At 30.1% G+C, this 18,756-nt stretch overlaps 4 protein-coding genes across 5 annotated transcripts in view; 1 reads left to right on the top strand and 3 right to left on the bottom strand.

Moving 5' to 3' along the window:
- LOC139428861 (zinc finger protein GLIS2 homolog) overlaps window positions 1-10,982 on the bottom strand; it is a 47,044-nt gene extending 36,062 nt beyond the window's left edge. The window contains exon 1 of the mRNA XM_071195397.1: window positions 10,909-10,982. The gene's annotated coding sequence lies outside the window, so the exon portion shown is untranslated. The remainder of the gene's footprint in view (window positions 1-10,908) is intronic.
- Window positions 61-721, top strand: LOC111429116 (chromobox protein homolog 3-like). The gene is made up of 2 exons (XM_023064927.2): window positions 61-249; window positions 297-721. Exons 1-2 carry the CDS (start codon window positions 131-133, stop codon window positions 676-678), a joined length of 501 nt encoding a protein of 166 aa, XP_022920695.1. The 5' UTR covers window positions 61-130; the 3' UTR covers window positions 679-721.
- Window positions 820-10,195, bottom strand: LOC111429115 (mitochondrial ribosomal protein S30). Its single transcript, XM_023064924.2, has 4 exons — window positions 10,093-10,195; window positions 9,511-10,039; window positions 9,155-9,452; window positions 820-1,665 (listed from the first exon to the last, which is right to left on the bottom strand). The coding sequence occupies exons 2-4, from the start codon at window positions 10,030-10,032 to the stop codon at window positions 899-901; spliced, it is 1,587 nt and encodes a 528-aa protein (XP_022920692.1). The 5' UTR covers window positions 10,033-10,039; window positions 10,093-10,195; the 3' UTR covers window positions 820-898.
- A 974-nt stretch (window positions 10,983-11,956) lies between the features above and the next one.
- The window catches only part of LOC111429107 (Daughters against dpp), a 42,347-nt gene continuing 35,547 nt past the window's right edge, over window positions 11,957-18,756 (bottom strand). For both annotated transcript variants that reach the window (XM_023064916.2, XM_071195399.1), the window contains exons 8-9: window positions 17,922-18,119; window positions 11,957-13,650 (exon numbers count right to left, since the gene is read on the bottom strand). In XM_023064916.2, the coding sequence (XP_022920684.1) occupies window positions 13,325-13,650; window positions 17,922-18,119 (524 nt within the window). In that variant the 3' untranslated portion in view covers window positions 11,957-13,324. The remainder of the gene's footprint in view (window positions 13,651-17,921; window positions 18,120-18,756) is intronic.

Here is an 18,756-nt window from a genome sequence, read left to right as displayed (position 1 = left end):
GGGTTAATTCTGTTTTTGAAACTTTATTAAATAAATTATTATCGTTATTATTAAATAAGTAGGTAAAGTAGAAATCTCAAACATAACCTAAAAGGGCAACTTAGGATTTGTTTATTAAAAAACCTCAAAAATGAAAAAAAATCAGCGTGATGAAGATGTCCCGGAAGAGTTTTCAGTTGAAAAGGTTTTAGATAAACGTATAACAAACGGTAAAATCGAATATTTCTTAAAATGGAAAGGTTATTCTGAGTAAGTATTAAACATAACCTCATCATAAAATGATTGAAGTCTTTTAGTGAAGATAATACTTGGGAGCCAGAAGAAAATTTGGATTGTCCCGAATTAATTTTAGAATACGAAACTACTTTGAATCCAATAAATGATTTTAAAGACGATATTATAGAAAAACGTAAAAACATAACTGAAGATAATCGTCCGAGGGGATTTGATAGAGGATTAGATCCAGATAAAATCGTTGGGGCAACTGATGCAAGTGGTGAATTAATGTTTTTAATGATGTGGAAAGATTGTAAAGAAGCGGATTTGGTGCCAGCAAGACAAGCTAATATTCGTTGCCCCAATGTGGTTATTGATTTTTATCAAAATAAAGAACCTTGGACGAAAATGATAAAATCAAAGAAAGAAAAGATTGTGGAGGAAATTGAATTATCAGATTAATCTTATTTAATAAGTCTTAATAAAGAAAACATTAATTAATTAATTCGGTTAATTTAATCAATAACCACTACCGCCATCTTTTGGGTTAAATGATGTCGGTAAAGTAGAACAAGGATATAACTCAACATAACCTCAAATAAATTTCGTCTCAAAAATTTATTAATTTAAGAATTATTTTCTTTGTTTATACTTTTTCTTGAACTAAAAACAATTAAAAAAATTAAGGGAAATATTCTTTAGCATATCGACCTTTTTGTTTAGGCAAATTTGGTCTTAAAACTTTAGGGATATAAAATGCTTGTCGATCATTTAATCTCCTATCACTAGGTTTTTGGAAAAGTTCGAAAGGTCTCCTCCTCGCCTCCATGGGTCTCGTTTCATGATCAATCTTATAAATTTTCTCCCAAGCGTACACTTCATAATCCAACTTATATCTCGGCCGATTCGACGTTAAAAACTTAAATTCCCGTTCTAACCATATCCTTTTATCAACATCTTTATAATCAGCACAAACCTTTTCTTCCTGACTCAAATATGGCGTCATTTTCACACCTAAACGCTCCTCGGGTTCGTTTAAATACAACTTTAATAAGTTCTTGAGAACATCGTCGTTAAAACCGATTAATTTTCCATCAACGATTTCTTCGTAGAGTTTTAATTCTGGAGTGGCATAACAAACATTTTTTTGCGGGTTATCTTTGACGTAATTAGAATGAATAAGAAGAGTGTTTAATTGGTAAAGATAGAAAGAAAATTGTTGTCCGTTTGTGAGAATCGTTTGAGTAAAAAGTGGATAAGTGAGTTCGTTGAATGTTGTAAAACCTAAATTATTAGCTTGGGAGTTTAACCAAGAAAAACTTGCTAAAATTCCTTGTCGATGAACGGCTTCTTTCGATTCTTCCGCATCGTTATAATCGCGTTTTGAAATGTGGGATGAATCGTGGAACGAAATCAAACCAAATTTTGAGTTATCACCCGGCCAAAAACCTAGATTAATTAATTTGTTTTTAAATTTCATTTATAACTTAATTCTGTACCTGAGAGATAAAGGGGCGTAAGTCCAAAATGACTTAATTGTAAAATAGCCGAAAATGTTTAATTTTTAACTTCAAATAATAATAAATTGAAATTATTAATAATAATTTCACAAATAAATATCCTTTCATCTTCCATAACTGTTTTAGAGATGTTTTTAATTGATTAGAACTATTTTGACAGACATTAATAAGCTTTTTGTATTTCCTGGCACATATGAAACAATTTCAAAAAGCATTAAGATCATTTTTTCTAATTTTTGCATCTTCCTCAAGTTTTCTAGAGATGTTTTTAATCGCCTAGAACCATTTTGACACACATCAATAAGCTTTTTCTGTTTCCTTGTGCATATGAAACAATTTCGAAAACATAAAAATCCGGTTTTTTTAATTCTTTTATCCTCCTCAACTGTTCAAGATATGTATTTAATCGATTAGAACCATTTTGACACACACCAATAAGCTTTTTCTATTTCCTGACACATTTGCAACAATTTCAAAAAACATTAAAGTCATTTTTTTTAATTTTTTCATTTTCCTCAGCTTTTCTGGAGATGTTTTTAATCGCCTAGAACCATTTTGACACACATCAATAAGCTTTTTCTGTTTCCTTGTACATATGAAACAATTTCAAAAACATAAAAATCAGTTTTTTTAATTCTTTCATCCTCCATAATTGTTCTAGAGATGTTTTATTAATTTAATCTGCTTCTTATTTATGAATTTATGATTAATTCATCGTAACCAACTGTCTTGTTTTTAATTTGAAATGAAATGTTATACAGTGTGTCCGTAAAGTAACGGATGTAGGCGATAAAATCGTTACAAAAGTTTTATGGAAAAATCCCTGAAACAGGTCTAAAGATTTAAATTTTTTGGTGTAGATTTTAATTTTTAAACGAGGTATGACGTCATCGATATTTTTTTCAAATGGCAATCCCCCATTTTTATTACGGAATATGAAAGATCCGTAAATGTGTGGAGCGAAATAGTACGGGATACTGTCCTGGGTCATTACCTTTTTGAAGATTTTTTCAAAACGATATCATTCCTTTCATAACAGCCAGATTTTCCGATAATGTTGACCCAACCCAATTCTAACGGCAGTTATTCCAACAAGATGGCACGCCACCACACTTCAACAAGCTATACTAAATCACTTTTTGACACTTAGGAAATTGTTGGTTACCATGGTTACTCATGGCTACTGCTACCTATTTTTATCATATTAAGCAAATTTGAATAGTTAAACTTTAAAGTAATTTTTCTCGAAAATTTTCTTATGTAACCAATATTAATATTGACAGTACTGGATTCAGAACAATATCCTTTTTCATATACCGCAATAAAAATGGGATATTGCCATTTGAAAAAAATACTCGTTTAAAAATGGCGGAAAAAATTTAAAATTTACACAAAAAAATTGCAACAAATTTAAATCTTTAGACCCGTTTCAGGGATTTTACCATAAACCGTTTGTAATGATTTTATCGCCTATATCTGTTACTTTACGGACACACTGTATAGATTATTTAAATGCCCTATACCTACTAAATCTTCTCTGCTATATAATTTAATCATACTATTACTAATTACAATTTTTATATTTGCAGCATCTAATTAATCTATTAACTAATAAAAGGTTTCTTCGAGCCATTGGAACATAAAATACATTCTTAATTGTACAGGTGTCCCGTTAAGGGTACGGAGCGGCTGTATCTCGACAACGGTATGTGTAGCATGCTGTGCACACGACATGTACAAAACAAAAAGAACGGTACTATATAAAATTATTAATATTATTATCATTCAAAATAATAAATCGATTCTATCAGTCCTGTGAATGTACTTCATATTATTACTTATTAAAAAATTAATTTATATTGTGGACACATATATATATATATATCCACAATTTCGGTCCTCTCACTCCGTCCCTTGGCTGCACATATGTGCTCACCGTAATAGATCGTTTCACGCGTTGGCCAGAAGCTTTTCCTCTCAAAGATATTGGTTCTTCTTCTATTGCGGATACTTTGTTTCGGCATTATTTTAGCCGATTTGGCATTCCTAGCACTATAACCCATGATCAGGGACGACAATTCGAATCAAAACTCTTTTCAAAATTTCACACCCTTCTAGGAACACGTCAAATTCATACATCCACCTTCCATCCCCAAAGCAACGGAATTTTAGAAAGGTTTCACCGTTCTTTAAAAACAGCCATAACTGCCAGAGGTAACACTACGAGGTGGAACAATGATCTTCCCTTGGTTCTCCTAGGCCTCAGATCATCTCTTAAGGAAGACCTAGGTTGTTCATCTGCCGAACTTGTATACGGTCAACCACTTAGGCTTCCAGTAGAATTTTTTGTTAATATTCAACACCCTTTGGAATCTGATCCATTGCTATCTAGTTTACGAGAAACATTCTCTTGTTTGAAACCAGTAAACACAGTTTTTCATTCCAACCAAAAACCATTTATTCATAAAGATTTATTCATTTCAAAATTTGTTTTTGTCAAAATTAATGGGATTCAACCCTCTTTAACACCAAGATATGAAGGCCCATTTAAAGTGATAAAAACATTTCCGAAATATTTTGTAATTTTCAAAAATAACAAGGAAGTAGCTGTTAACATCAACAACCTTAAACCAGCATTTCTTTTAAAAGAAAATTCAACATGTCACCACAGCGAGGCAATCAATTCTCATAATATAAAAATTCAAAAAAAAGTTACTTTCAATTTTTATTAATCTTTATAGGAGGGGAAGTGGCTGTAGCATGCTGTGCATACGACATGTACAAAACAAAAAGAACGTTACTATATAAAATTATTAATATTATTATCATTCAAAATAATAAATCGATTCTATCAGTCCTGTGAATGTACTTCATATTATTACTTATTAAAATATTAATTTATATTGTGGACATATATATATATATATATCCACAGTATGGCCTATAGGTTTGGAAAAAAAATTCTTATAAGCAAAATGGGTAAGGGAAATAGCTGAAAATTATTTTGATGTTTAAAAATGTAAACATATGAAAACGCATTGGCCTCCCCTCCCTTATTATGACAGATATGAAAAATATCGCAAAACAAAAGTGAAGCGGTATTATCTAAGCTATTAAATGATGTTGTCAAAATTATAGCTCATCGTCTTAGTTTCTAAGATAGCGGGATTTTATGTTTCTCAATGGCAGTTACATCCCCTAGTGGTCGAATTACGAATTTCAAAATAATTTCCAGCTATTTCTCTTGGCCACTTTGCCTATAAGGATTTTTTTCCCAAACCTCTAGGCTTTACTGTTGTCGAGATACAGCCGCTCCATACCCTTAACGGGACACTTGTACAGGGTGGTTCAAATTCGATGTCCGAATAGGCTAACTCGGAAACTATAAGAGTTAGAAAAAAAGTAGCTTACATGTCATGATCTCGTTTTTCGAGAAACTCCTAATGCCGAAAACCTCATAGCGCTATCGTCTTTTGTTTTTCCGCTAGAGGCCAAAATTGAAAATATCGTAAAACCAGTAAGTGCAATTATCTTGGTTATTATTATAGGTGGAGTATTATAACTAAGACATTGTATGGACACTTTTTTACAGAGAATTTGATGACGTAGTCAAGAGAATTTTTTCGGTTTTAGATTTTGAGATATCATGAGAATTTTCATTTTTTTAAATGGAAACAACCACTGATTATTCGCTTATTAAATTCGTTATTTTTTTCTGATTACAAAAATATAGGGTTCGACAGGTCTATTTCTTATTGTTTTAGAATAAAGCTAAAAATAAACTTTTTTCATAAAATTTCCATCTAGTGTCGTCGACGAAATTAAATTTACAGTATCCTGTAAGTTACGGGGCGGTAGGTAAAATCTAAAAAGTTAACAATTAAATAAGTAAATAACTTTTGGTATTTAAAAACAAATCATTTTTTAATATGTAACATTCTAACATATCAAAATTTTCGCAATTAATCTTAAAAACAGGATTGTTAAAGTGACACTTCAAAAAATTTATAAAAACAAATGTTATGTTTATTTGAATTAAAAAAAAATTTAAAAAAAAACATGAGCGCCATCTATCAATAATTTGTTAAGTCATTTAATAATAATATTAAATATTAATAAAAAATGTGAAATAACGCAATCTATTCCAACTTATGTGTAAAACATATACAAATTAAATAGTTCAACAAATATATTTGTTTCAAATATCAGAAATATGTTTTTTTAATTTTTAGTTATAGTACCGTAATTTACAGGAATCTGTAAATTTAATTTCTTGGACAACACTAAAAGAAAAGTTTATTTTTAGCTTTATTCTAAAACAATAAGAAATAGACCTGTCAAACCCTATATTTTTGTAATCAGAAAAAAATAACGAATTTAATAAGCGAATAATTAGTGGTTGTTTCCATTTAAAAAAACGAAAATTGTGATAATATCTCAAAATCTAAAACCGAAACAATTTTTTTGGCTACGTCATCTAATTCTCTGTAAAAAAGTGTCCATATAATGTCATAGTTATAATACTCCACCTATAATAATAACCAAGATAATTGCACTTGCTGGTTTTACGATATTTTCAATTTTGGCCTCTAGCGGAAAAACAAAAGACGATAGCGATATGAGATTTTCGGCATTAGGAGTTTCTCGAAAAACGAGATCATGACATGTAAGCTACTTTTTTTCTAACTCTTATAGTTTCCGAGTTAGCCTATTCGGACATCGAATTTGAACCACCCTGTACAACCGATTATTATTATTATTAATGTTTTTACCTTTGATTTTAGCAAATACCTTAATTTTACCTACACCTATTGCTTTCATGTATTGGTGTTTTTCAGCAATTTGGATTGGGTTATTTAGTATTAATAAATCTTCAAAAAACTGCCTATCATAGACAATATGATCAGTGCTACCGGAATCAATATAAAAATTAATAATTCAGCCTTTAACATAAAACAGGTGCTTTCTTCCTCTTTCTCTTCGGTTCAAAATCAAAGATTCTTTCGCGATATTCAATATATTCATGGGGATCTGGTTGGTGTTCCCTCATAAAATCATCACTTTCTGATGTTTTTGATGTTGTTGATGATGACACAGACAAAGACAATTTTTCGTCATCTTCCAATTCACTAAACATCATTGCATTTTGATTCATTTTAATTTCTTTCGGATTATTTTCAATGTTTTGGATTACTTGAGGTTCTGAATCAACACTTTTCTTTTCTTGATTTTCATTTTTATCTTCATTTATAACTTCATTTTTACCTTCATTTCATTCCTCTAAATTTCCATCTCCATCATTTTTAACATCATCATTTTTCTTATCTTTAAACACCTTGTCTATTGGAAATAAATGTGGCATGATTTAAGTCATTGGTATTTGAATTATTTGTAATTATTCGCCCCGTAGCTTTCCTTTTTTTAATTTCAGTTCTCAACTTTGATTTAGCCATTTCGTTATTTATTTCTTTTCTGGGAATATTTTCTAATACAGTTATTAATGTTTCGACAGATTTAGGCATACCCAATAATAAGTTATACACATTGTCGTTTTCATTTATCTCTGCTCCAATATTTTTCAATTGTCGTACAATATCTTCAAATTCACTTAAAAATACATCCAAATCTTCACCTTCTCCCAACTTCATACTCATCAGCTTCCTTCTTAACATTAATTTTCCTGGTATTCCTTTCTTTTCATATCTTTCTTCTAAATTTTTCCACATACTATATGCTGTATCCTTTTCTCTTATCAAATCAATTTGTGAATCACCCAAACATTGTATTACCTAATAATTTAGTTATTTACAATTATTATCCATTTCTTTCTTCTGTGTTTCTCCATAATCCTTAGTGATAGTAATGTAGTTATTAGAAATATAAATTATATTAAAATAATATTAATATAGTCATGGAAACATAAAATAAATAAAAAGTCTTGTAACTAAAATTGTAACAAGAAAATATTTTCTCAGTTTACTTCAAATAAAACATCAGAAATTATATAGATTTTGTTGTTGGTCTCTTGGTCTACGTCGTTTTACATCTTTACATCATTTTCTTGCACTCCCAAGAAAGAATTTTTTTCTAAAAATCATTATGAATCTGCTGGCGTTGATTTTCAGTTGACCAGTTTGTTTTTAGTAGACAAATATAATTCACCTTTTCTTTGTCTCCTAACTTTTCGTTTCGTTTTTTCGTTTTTTACACTTTAATTTATATTTTGTGGTTAAATCACCTTCTATATCTGAGTTAGAAGAGGAATATTATCATCATTAGTTTCCAGGATTATTAGTCTGATTAGTCTGCACAGTACCAGCCCCAGGGATCTTTGAAACTTGGGACTGATGTATGTCGAAATCTCACCGTAGGATGATGGCATTAGCGTCTATACTGAAATAAAGTCCCTAAATTATCAAAGTACCGCGGTTTGTGTATTATTATATGTAAATATTCGAGCCAAAATGGCGGTTTGACAGCTTGTCAATACATGTTACCACTTATTTAGAAAGATAATGCCGTCTTGTTGCCTTTGGCGTTGCAAAAATAGCAGTAAGATGGGCTTTCAACTTTTCGAAGTACCACGAGAAAAAAGAAGAAAGGAAATTTGGCGTAATTTTATCAACAGAACGATGTAATTTTAAATTTCCCGCTTGACTTTCGATCCAAAATGGCGGCAAACCGCGGTACTTTGATAATCTAGGGACTTTATACTGAAATAATTTAATTAAACTAACAATTTTATTATTAATAGTGGGAATGATGAGAGACAGCAATAACAATTATTACCACTATCATTCTTTTAATTTAAAAAGTATAAATTCCAATTCGTTATATTTTTAAATTTGCCGCTAACTTCAACTTTTAAAAATTTATAAGTTGAAGTTTGTTCAGAATGACAGATGAAAACGTCATTTTAAAGTGATTTTTCGGTAAGAGAATAATAAACTAATAATGGTATGATTAAATAATTAGATTATAATTGACATTATAGCTTCGTTTCAGCTAACGTTACAACTTGTTGGAAGCTCGTCAGATGCAATCTCACATGTAGTGATATTCAAATGTGGTGGCATTATTTGACAAGTGTAATTGCCATAGGTAATTGCATCTGAAGAATTCCCAACCAGTCAGAACGTTAATAGGAGCCACTATGTGGCACCAAACAGTTATTCTGTGGTTGGAACTTTTATATATAAACCTAATCCAACCTGTATTCTAGTGGTTCGGTTCTTAGCTGAATAATTCCAAAGTATCCCCAACAGATGGCGCCACATGCGTTCAATTTTTAGTACGAACTTTTTGTTTAGAGAGTTGTATTTCTACGAAGCTATTTACTGGATTTTAGAGCATTTTTATGGACTTACACCCTTATAACTCTCAGGTACAGAATTACTTACTTACTTAGAATTACTTACCAGGAATATTAGTCGCATGTCGATGAGTTGTATCAACACCAACAACTCTTGGATCATATTTAAAAAAAGGAACAGGATAATCCCCTTCTTCAACACTTTTGGGTGAAAGGACCGGTTTTAAGGGTAATTTAGAACGAATTTGTAGCAAGGGGTTTCCGATATATTGAATAGCACGATTCGTTGGATCATTTTCTTTGTGTTTTTGAAATTCTTGACCTTTACGATACCGCTTTACATTTTCAGGGGGAGCCATACCCCCTGCGAACCAAAACGATTCAATTCTAGGCTCAAAATCAACCTAAAAATTTCTTTTTTAAACCAATAATTTAATAAAATATAACCACATTATTTATTACCTGAATTTCTTTTAAATATTCTTTATGTTTCGATAAAGAATTCATAAAAACACGATTTAAACCTTTAACCACATTAAAAACAAATTTTTCCTTTCCATTTAAATACGATTCAGTTAAAATAACCTCCTCGACACCACTTTTAACCTCGTTAAACACCTTCTCATCAATTTCATTATAAAACTGAGGCAACTTTTCGTTTAGTACTAAATGAGTACGCGTTATATGTTGTGTCAAATCCAATTGATCGTAAGGAATTAAATTCTCGTTAAACATGTAACACTTAAATCCGTAGTATTTCGGCATGTTTAATTTTATTTGTTTCTCCTCGACCGTTTTAACACTTTGCAGTTCGTTGTAGACGCTTTGCTTTTTTCTATCAAGTTTCGCATCGTAAGACACGTCGAGAATTTCGGGGTATTGAGGCGTTTTTGTGTATTCATCTTCGAGGGTTAATGTCGAATATTTTTTTGAGGTTAGGATTCTTTTTATTAGTAAATTGCCGTTTAAGCGGGTTAAAGACATTATTTAACTGTTAAAAAGTGGGAAATTATTAATTTTTTTTGTGATTAATTTAGTACGTACCAAATTTTTAATTAATTTTTTATAATTAAATTAATCCGGTTATTTCGGATTTTGAGGTTAACACATCGTTTCACGAAAACTACTTTATCGGCTTAATTTTGATTCGTTTTAATTTTAATTTAATTAATTAAAAATAACTTATCCAAGATTTATTCGCACTAAATTAGAAGCATTAAGAAGCACAAAATCACCTCTAAATTGAAATTCCGTTTATTTCGGAATTTGAGGTTAATTTTAAAATACAATTTTGATTTGTTTTAAGCTTAATTTTAATTTAATTAATTAAAAATAACTGACCCATGATTTATTTGCACCAAATTAGAGAAGCACCAAAAATCACCTCTAAATTGAAGTTCTTAATTACAGGAAGTGACGTCGAATATTTTTTTGAGGTTAGGATTTTTTTATTAATAAATTGCCGTTTAAACGGGTTAAAGACATTATTTAACTGTTAAAAAGGAGAAAATTATTAATTTTTTTTGTGATTAATTTAATACGTACCAAGTTTTTAATTATTTTTTTTATAATTAATTTAATCCGGTTATTTCGGATTTTGAGGTTAACACATCATTTCACGAAAACTACTTTATCGGCTTAATTTTGATTCGTTTTAATTTTAATTTAATTAATTAAAAATAACTTATCCAAGATTTATTCGCACTAAATTAGAAGCATTAAGAAGCACAAAATCACCTCTAAATTGAAATTCCGTTTATTTCGGAATTTGAGGTTAATATATGGTTTTAGAGGAGGCTTAAAATGACTTTTGATTTGTTTTAAACTTAATTTTAATTTAATTAATTAAAAATAACTCACCCAGGATTTATTTGCACCAAATTAGAGAAGCACCAAGAGTGGGCACAAAATCACCTCTAAATTGAAGTTCTTAATTACAAGGAGTGACGTGAAGTATTTTTTTGAGGTTATGATTCCTTTTATTAATAAATTGCTGTTTAAGCGGGTTAAAGACATTATTTAACTGTTAAAAAGTGCGAAATTATTAATTTAGTACGTACCAAGTTTTTAATTATTTTTTTTATAATTAATTTAATCCGGTTATTTCGGATTTTGAGGTTAACACATCGTTTCACGAAAACTACTTTATCGGCTTAATTTTGATTCGTTTTAATTTTAATTTAATTAATTAAAAATAACTTATCCAAGATTTATTTGCACTAAATTAGAAGCATTAAGAAGTACAAAATCACCTCTAAATTGAAGTTCTTAATTACAAGGAGTGACGTCAAGTATTTTTTTGAGGTTATGATTCCTTTTATTAATAAATTGCCGTTTAAGCGGGTTAAAGACATTATTTAACTTTTAAACAGTGCGAAATTATTAATTTAGTACGTACCAAGTTTTTAATTAATTTTTTATAATTAAATTAATCCGGTTATTTCGGATTTTGAGCTTAACACATCGTTTCACGAAAACTACCTTATCGGCTTAATTTGGATTCGTTTTAATTTTAATCTAATTAATTAAAAATAACTTATCCAAGATTTATTCGCACTAAATTAGAAGCTTTAAGAAGCACAAAATCACCTCTAAATTGAAATTCCGTTTATTTCGGAATTTGAGGTTAATACCCTTGTTTATAGATATACATATCTATAAACAAGGTTAATACATCGTTTCAGAGGAGGCTTAAAATGAATTTTGATTTGTTTTAAGCTTAATTTTAATTTAATTAATTAAAAATAACTCACCCGGGATTTATTTGCACCAAATTAGAGAAGAATCACCTCTAAATTGAAGTTCTTAATTACAGTGAGTGATATTACCGATATGTCAAATGTCAAATTTGAAATAGGTTAAATGATTTAAAGTGGTTTTTGAAGGGTTAATATGTAATAAAAGTCAATTTTTCGATTCACATCATATATATTATATCAATAATATATAACAGTTAAAAATTAAAATAAATAGGTTATAAGCCGTCTTGTTTTTAATTAATTTTTTCCTAAGTCGTACTTTGAAATACATGTTTCATATAAAGGCACTGTTCTCTTTCTCCCCTTGCTAACTGTCTCTCGAGATAAACAAGTTCGTACAATAATAATAATAATTAACATTTTTGAATATTTCGCTTTGTTTCCGCTTCTTTGATTCGTTTTTAAATATAAATATATTTACAAATAGTGGATTATCTTAGGAAGTAACATGATGGTGGTTTTAAGGCTGTTTTATGGGTTTTAACTTTAATTTCTTAGGAAAGAGAATTTTTTCTTTTTATGACTAGGAGTAGAAAATAATTATATAAAGTAAAATTATAAGATCGTTAGATAATCAATTAATTATCTGTACATAATTTTATTTTGAGGTTATCGATTAAAAAAAAACGTAAAAAGAATAATTTACAAAGTCACGATAATTATTAATCATTCATAATTGAGACATAAAAAAATAAAATGTGTTTTCCTTGAAAATTCGTCGACAAATTCTTTATTTTGTTTAGAAAAAAAATGCAATTCCATTCTTAATTATTCCTTTTTTATAAGTACACCCTATTTTATGTAAAAACAAATATATTTTTTATTAAATTGAGGTAAATGAATAAATTAATTAAGTAAAATCTAACAACATACACAAGACTGCTCATATTTTAATCTTCTTTAACGTACATATATTATAAAAAAAATGATTTCGCGAATATGGTCCCTATGCAACTATTAATTTTTTTTAACTTTTCCTCATTCTCTTTTCTTTATACAATTAAATAACGTCTCGAAAAATCTAAGCTTTTCATTTTAGTACTTCTTCCTTACATTTTTTGTTTATAATAAAAAGTTCTCGCCCAAAAATTTGTATGTTGCAATCATTTCAGTTTAATTATTTTAATAATATTGACTAGAATTGGTTAATTTACATTAAAAAAAAAACAGCAAAAAAGAGAAACTTGCAAAAAAAATTAAAATCAAAAAAAAATTTTTGGATTTGAGATTCTTTTTTTATCCAAATTTCGTTCCAATTTTATTTTAATTTACAAAATCTTCCTACTTCTTTTCTAACAAAGAGAAATATTTTCTTTTCTAATTTAAACCAAAACAATAATAATTTGTTAAACCAAGTCCTCATTTCATTCTCACATTTTATACACACTTTTCTTCTCTCTTTACTTTAAATCTGTATCCTCCGCAATTTGTGGACGGACGAAAATGTTCCCGTAAAGTTTTATAAAAACCATAACGTTTGGGGAAAATCGCAAGTCGGGTTGTTTTCTTCTTGGTGGTCACCTGCAGGGCGCCAAAAGTATTTCAATCCAACACGGACACGACGAAATCTCCATCCGCGAATAATTCAACCCCCAACCTTTTCCGAAACTAATCGTAATCGAATTCCGATCGATAGGCCCATCCATTGTGTCCATGGAATTATTCGCGAAATCGACCATTCTCGACGCTCTGTCCACGTCGAACACGCACAGACACTGCTGGTCGGGGACTCGAATCGGCGATGAAGATTTCTCATCTCTCAACGTTATCGAATTCACGAAAATTGGGACACTTGAACGATTATAAACCCATATTCCTGTTGGTTCCCTTGAAACTGTTATTCCTAAAATCAAAAATTATTAAATTAATTAAGTTATAATAATAAATAAATAATAAAGAAAAGCTCGGAATACAATAGATCTTTGAGGTTGCGGTACAAAATTGGTTAAGCCGATATACAGATTGTTTTAAAACAACGTTTAAACTTTGGAAAAATTCAAGAATCATCATTTGACTTAAAAATCGACGTCAAAAATTAATTAGCTACAATTATAAAACTTCTATCATATGATAACTAACTTCAGGTTTAAAATGTCAACCTCAATTCTGACATATTTGTAATCTGTATTAAAAATCCTTTAAAATGAGTACAAACACGACATATTTATCTTCAATATTAATGAAGTTATGGTCAACTTCCGGTTAAGAATGTCAACGTCAATTTTGACATATTTGTAATGGTCGTGAAAAATCCTTTAAAATGAGTCCAAACATGATACGTTTAATTCCAATATTATTCGAGATATGAGCAACTTCCGGTTTGAAATGTCAATGTCATTTTGATATATTCTTAATTTTTATAAAATGTCTTAATATTTGTCACAAAAACAAAAATATAATAAAAAAAAAATAAAAAATTAAGGTTGGTATTAATATTTAAAAATAAATTGCTATCTTCATTGTTGCTAACTTCGGGTTTAATGTTTTTTATTCTAATTTTTTTGTTTTTGAAATAAGTGCATCATGTTTTGACACATTTTAAAGGTTTTTTAATAAAGAATACATCATGAAAGAACACCATGAAGTTGTCCATTTGTCTATTACATAACTAACTTCAGGTGTAAAATGTCAACCTCATTTTTGACATATTTGTAATCGTCGTGAAAAATCTTTTAAAATGAGCCCAAACATGACACGTTTAATTCCAATATTTCTCGAGATATAAGCAATTTCCGGTTTGAAATGTCAATGTCATTTTGACATATTTGTAATCTTCATTAAAAATCCTTTAAAATGAGTACCAACACGACATATTTATCTTCAGTATTAATGAAGTTATGGCCAACTTCCAGTTAAAAATGTCAACGTCAATTTTGACATATTTGTAATCGTCGTGAAAAATCCTTTAAAATGAGTACAAACATGATACGTTTAATTCCAATATTTCTCGAGATATAAGCAACTTCCGGTTTGAAATGTCAATGTCATTTTGACATATTCTTAATTTTTATAAAATGTCTTAATATTTGTCACAAAAACAAAAATGTAATAAAAAAAAAATAAAAATTAAGGTTGGTATTAATATTTAAAAATTAAATTGCTATCTTCATTGTTGCTAACTTCGAATTTAATGTTTTTTATTCTAACTTTTTTGTTTTTTGAGATAAGTACGTCTTGTTTGGACTCATTTTAAAGGGTTTTAAATGAAGATGACAAATATGTCAAAATTGACGTTGACGTTTCAAACCGGAAGTGATTATATTTCCATTAATATTAATGTTAAATATATCGAGTTTGGACTCATTTTAAAGGGTTTTTTATAAAGTTGACAAATATAATAATAAAATTAAAGTTGACATTTTTTTCTTTAGCATATTTTTCGACAAGCATTTCACCCAGGTCCATCAAAAAATGTAGCCGATGTTTTCTACCACCATGCCTGTGTTGTATTCTACAACTGCTATAGGCTTTTTTACAGTATGTCCTCCTTTCAAAATTACATCTTGAGTGCCGTTGTCGTGGAAGGAGCTTACCATTATCATATCTTTTTTGTCTTTCCATTTCAACATCAACTGCTTCTTTCTAAACTGTGCAATTTTATGTTCATCCCTTGCTACTTTTGTGTTTTTAACTTCTGGTATTCCTCTCCTGTATTTGATCGGATAGTTCCTACCCAGTTAGTCTAACATTTCGCTAGTTTATCACTGAGATCAATATATGAGTAATAATTATCTAAAAATAAACAGTAGTTTCATAGGAGTGAATGTGTAAGTTCCAAAACCAGGATAGTTTTGGAACTTACACAGATACACAGAAGATATATACGTATTTTCACCAATGTATATAATGAAATGTGGTCGAGGAAGACCAGAGTCGCTCCAAGGAATGTCAACAAAAGAATCTACATTTTTATTTTCACTTTCAAAATCGTGATCTGAAGAATCATCAGAAGCAGCGCTGTAACTTTCGCTGTAATCACACAAATTTATATCTAATTTTTTTTGCCATGTCTAAATAATAAGAACAAATAATAATTTCAATTAAAAATTATTACAGTTTAATTACTTTTTCTGTATTGTCAATTTTTAATTCTTGTACTGTCAACAAGTGGTATGGATACAATTGCTGCTCGCCAAGCCATACTTTTTGATATTCCGAAATGTCCCAACGGTTGTTATCAACAGTATGATCAATTTGCCTACTAAAAGCAATTAACTGTATTCAAGATATATGTAATATAATAAGATATATGTGTGATATATGCAGCGTTTTGATATTCTCAGTCTCTCGTTTAATTTCCTTGCAATTTTTAAGGATTACCCTGAAGAAGCTTTAAAATAAAAGCGAAATATTGGTAAACTATATAAATTGCCTATATAATTTGCTCCATGGATCCTATCCTGGAATAGTTTTATCTTATTGTTGCTAACGGGATTGAACAAAATCTCCTCTCCGAGTTTTAATCAACATGTTATTATGAATGGTGAATATGCTCTTCCAACATCCAACGTAGATTTTCTGTCGCCCTGTATTATCAATAAAATTAACATTGTCGTCCTGACTTCCAATTATTTCCCCGCAGAAGTAATTCGTCTTCTAGTAATTCCTGCACCAAGTGTGGTTTATAAGGTTGGTACTTAGCCGCTCGCGACGTAGTTGAAACGGTTCCTAATGTAACTTCAAAGTCTATAGCTGTAATTCTTCAGCTGCTAAGAGGATGTTTAGTATCTTCCCAAATGTTATCTGGGCGCCCTTTTGGTAAATCCCTGAGGTGGCCAAACTCTCTAAATTTCTTTTCAATCTTACTCACAGTAGATTGGGCAATTGGCGGACGATTGAGATATCTTGCATTAAATAAATTAACAACTTCTTGCTCTCTATAGCTTGCTGCGACTAATTTCTTTTTATGGCGTTATCTTAAAAACTATTCATAATAAGTCTAAAGTAAGTCCAAATATGTACTATCACTTCGCACTGTATACAGGGTGTGTCAAATGTCTGGAATACAGCCAACAACTTCGCCATTTCTGGTTTTAAAGAAAAATGTTTCAAATACAAGTTTCTTTATTAATCATGTTTCGTTGCTATGGCAACCAACATTGTTATTTTAAATGGGATGCATATGTTTTTTTTGCATACTTTGATAGAGGATAACTCCCTCTATGCGATGAAGATATCAGCACAAATTACAATTAAAGTAGGCATCGAAATAACGCCGTTGACAGCTTTAAATGTCAAAAAAATGACAGTTTCAACAATTATAAACAACTAGTAATGTATGGGTACGCACATTTAATGTAGTTTCATCATTGGTAGCTGTCTTCGGCCGTTCGCTTTTGGAAGATTTTTAACACTTCCGGTATTAAAGAATTTTTTTAATATTTTAGATACTATGGATTGTGTATCCGGGTATATAATATTATTGAACAGTGTACAGGGTGGTTCAAATTCTATGTCCGAATAGGCTATCTCGGAAACTATAAGAGTTATAACAAAAAGTAGCTTACATGTCATGACCAATTTTTTGACATTTAAAGCTGTCAACGGTAATCTGCTATTTAATATTTTTAGAGAACGCATTTTTTCTAGATTTTTTTCTTATACAACCATATGATTTGAAATGTTCATCGCGTAGAGAGATTTATCCTCTATCAAAATATGCAAAAAAAAACATATGCATCCCATTTAAAATAACAATGTTGGTTGCCATAGCAACGAAACAAAAAATAATGTAAACAAGCAAATATAGCCGTAAAATGCGCCACAATTAATAAAGAATATTTTATTTGAAAAATTTTTGTTTAAATCCACAAATGGCGAAGTTATTGGCTATATTCCAGACATTTGACACACCTGTATATTATACTGGAGAAATATTGTAAATTATAAACAATAAAAGGTTTATTATTACTGTATCGATTTTCCATGTATCAAATCTGTAGTAGTTATAGTTTAAAAGAAAATATTAACGAAAACGATTGATTTGCGGAGCCTTGTTCATTAACACTTTTCCACTGTCGTACTACCCCTATAAAGATTTACGCGTTGTTTTAAAACACCCTGTACAAATTTATATAATGTAATAAATATAAGTAATAATAAAAAAATATTAACCTAATCCAATTTTTTGCCGCGCCTTCACCATGTCAGCGTCGGTATTATCCCTGGACAGTTCTTTGATTGATATTCCATCACCGTAGGGAACGTCCCAAAAGATATTAACGTAGGGCAACTCAACAGGAAATAAACGACCAACCCGTTTCCGCCTCTCCCAATAAGCCAGTTGACACCAATAATTTCGACTACTGGAATCTGAAATGATGAAAAAAAAATAATTAATGATTTAGATTTGAGATGTAAGTATCGGTTTACCCAGTGTAAACCAGGCTTCGATATATTATATCGTAAAGCCGAAGTAGTGTGTAACGTGTCCGCGAGAGGTCGTTGGCTCCGAGTTAGTTATAGTTATAGCGACGCGTTGTTATCACTTTTTAATCGAGCCGATTTAAACGAAACTAATTTTTAATTAACCGTTTAATAGAAAAAAAATAATTCGAAAACGATTTTTTTTAAATTAAAATTAAATTAAATAAAGGAATTAATTTTATTCGAAAATAATAAATCGTCTTCCTCCCCCTCCCGGGTGACTTTTGAACTTCACTATCTCGCGAACTATATGTTTTTATTAGCGCCTCTCTTCGTATCAATATCGTGAAAGATGTAAATTGTCCTTCTTAACAATAATTATTTTAAGCGAAAATTGATTCGACACAAATTCGATTCCGCCGGGACTTTTTAGGATGGCGTCAAGTGTGCGTGGAAAACATTTTCCGGGGCAACGCCAGAGCCACCTACCGGAGTCATTCGCAATTCAACCGGAGGCCAAACGGGAATTTTAATTCGTCGGACCCGTTCTAAAAGCGGTTTTACCGGCTCGATCGGACCGAAA

The sequence above is a fragment of the Onthophagus taurus genome, chromosome 3, assembly GCF_036711975.1.
Source record: "Onthophagus taurus isolate NC chromosome 3, IU_Otau_3.0, whole genome shotgun sequence".
In the NCBI taxonomy this organism is placed as follows: Eukaryota; Metazoa; Arthropoda; class Insecta; order Coleoptera; family Scarabaeidae; genus Onthophagus; species Onthophagus taurus.
This window is presented reverse-complemented; position numbering and strand designations above follow the sequence as displayed.

Bases quoted from the DNA above. Each gene is read 5' to 3' on its own strand.
- LOC111429115 (XM_023064924.2), bottom strand. From the start codon at position 10,032: ATGTCTTTAACCCGCTTAAACGGCAATTTACTAATAAAAAGAATCCTA. The intron at 9,453-9,510 runs GTAATAAATAAT...AGAAATTTTTAG, and splicing joins AATATTTAAAAGAAATTCAG to GTTGATTTTGAGCCTAGAAT. The intron at 1,666-9,154 runs GTAAGTAATTCT...TAATTAATCTAG, and splicing joins ACATGCGACTAATATTCCTG to GTTTTTGGCCGGGTGATAAC.
- LOC111429116 (XM_023064927.2), top strand. From the start codon at position 131: ATGAAAAAAAATCAGCGTGATGAAGATGTCCCGGAAGAGTTTTCAGTT. The intron at 250-296 runs GTAAGTATTAAA...GAAGTCTTTTAG, and splicing joins AAATGGAAAGGTTATTCTGA to TGAAGATAATACTTGGGAGC.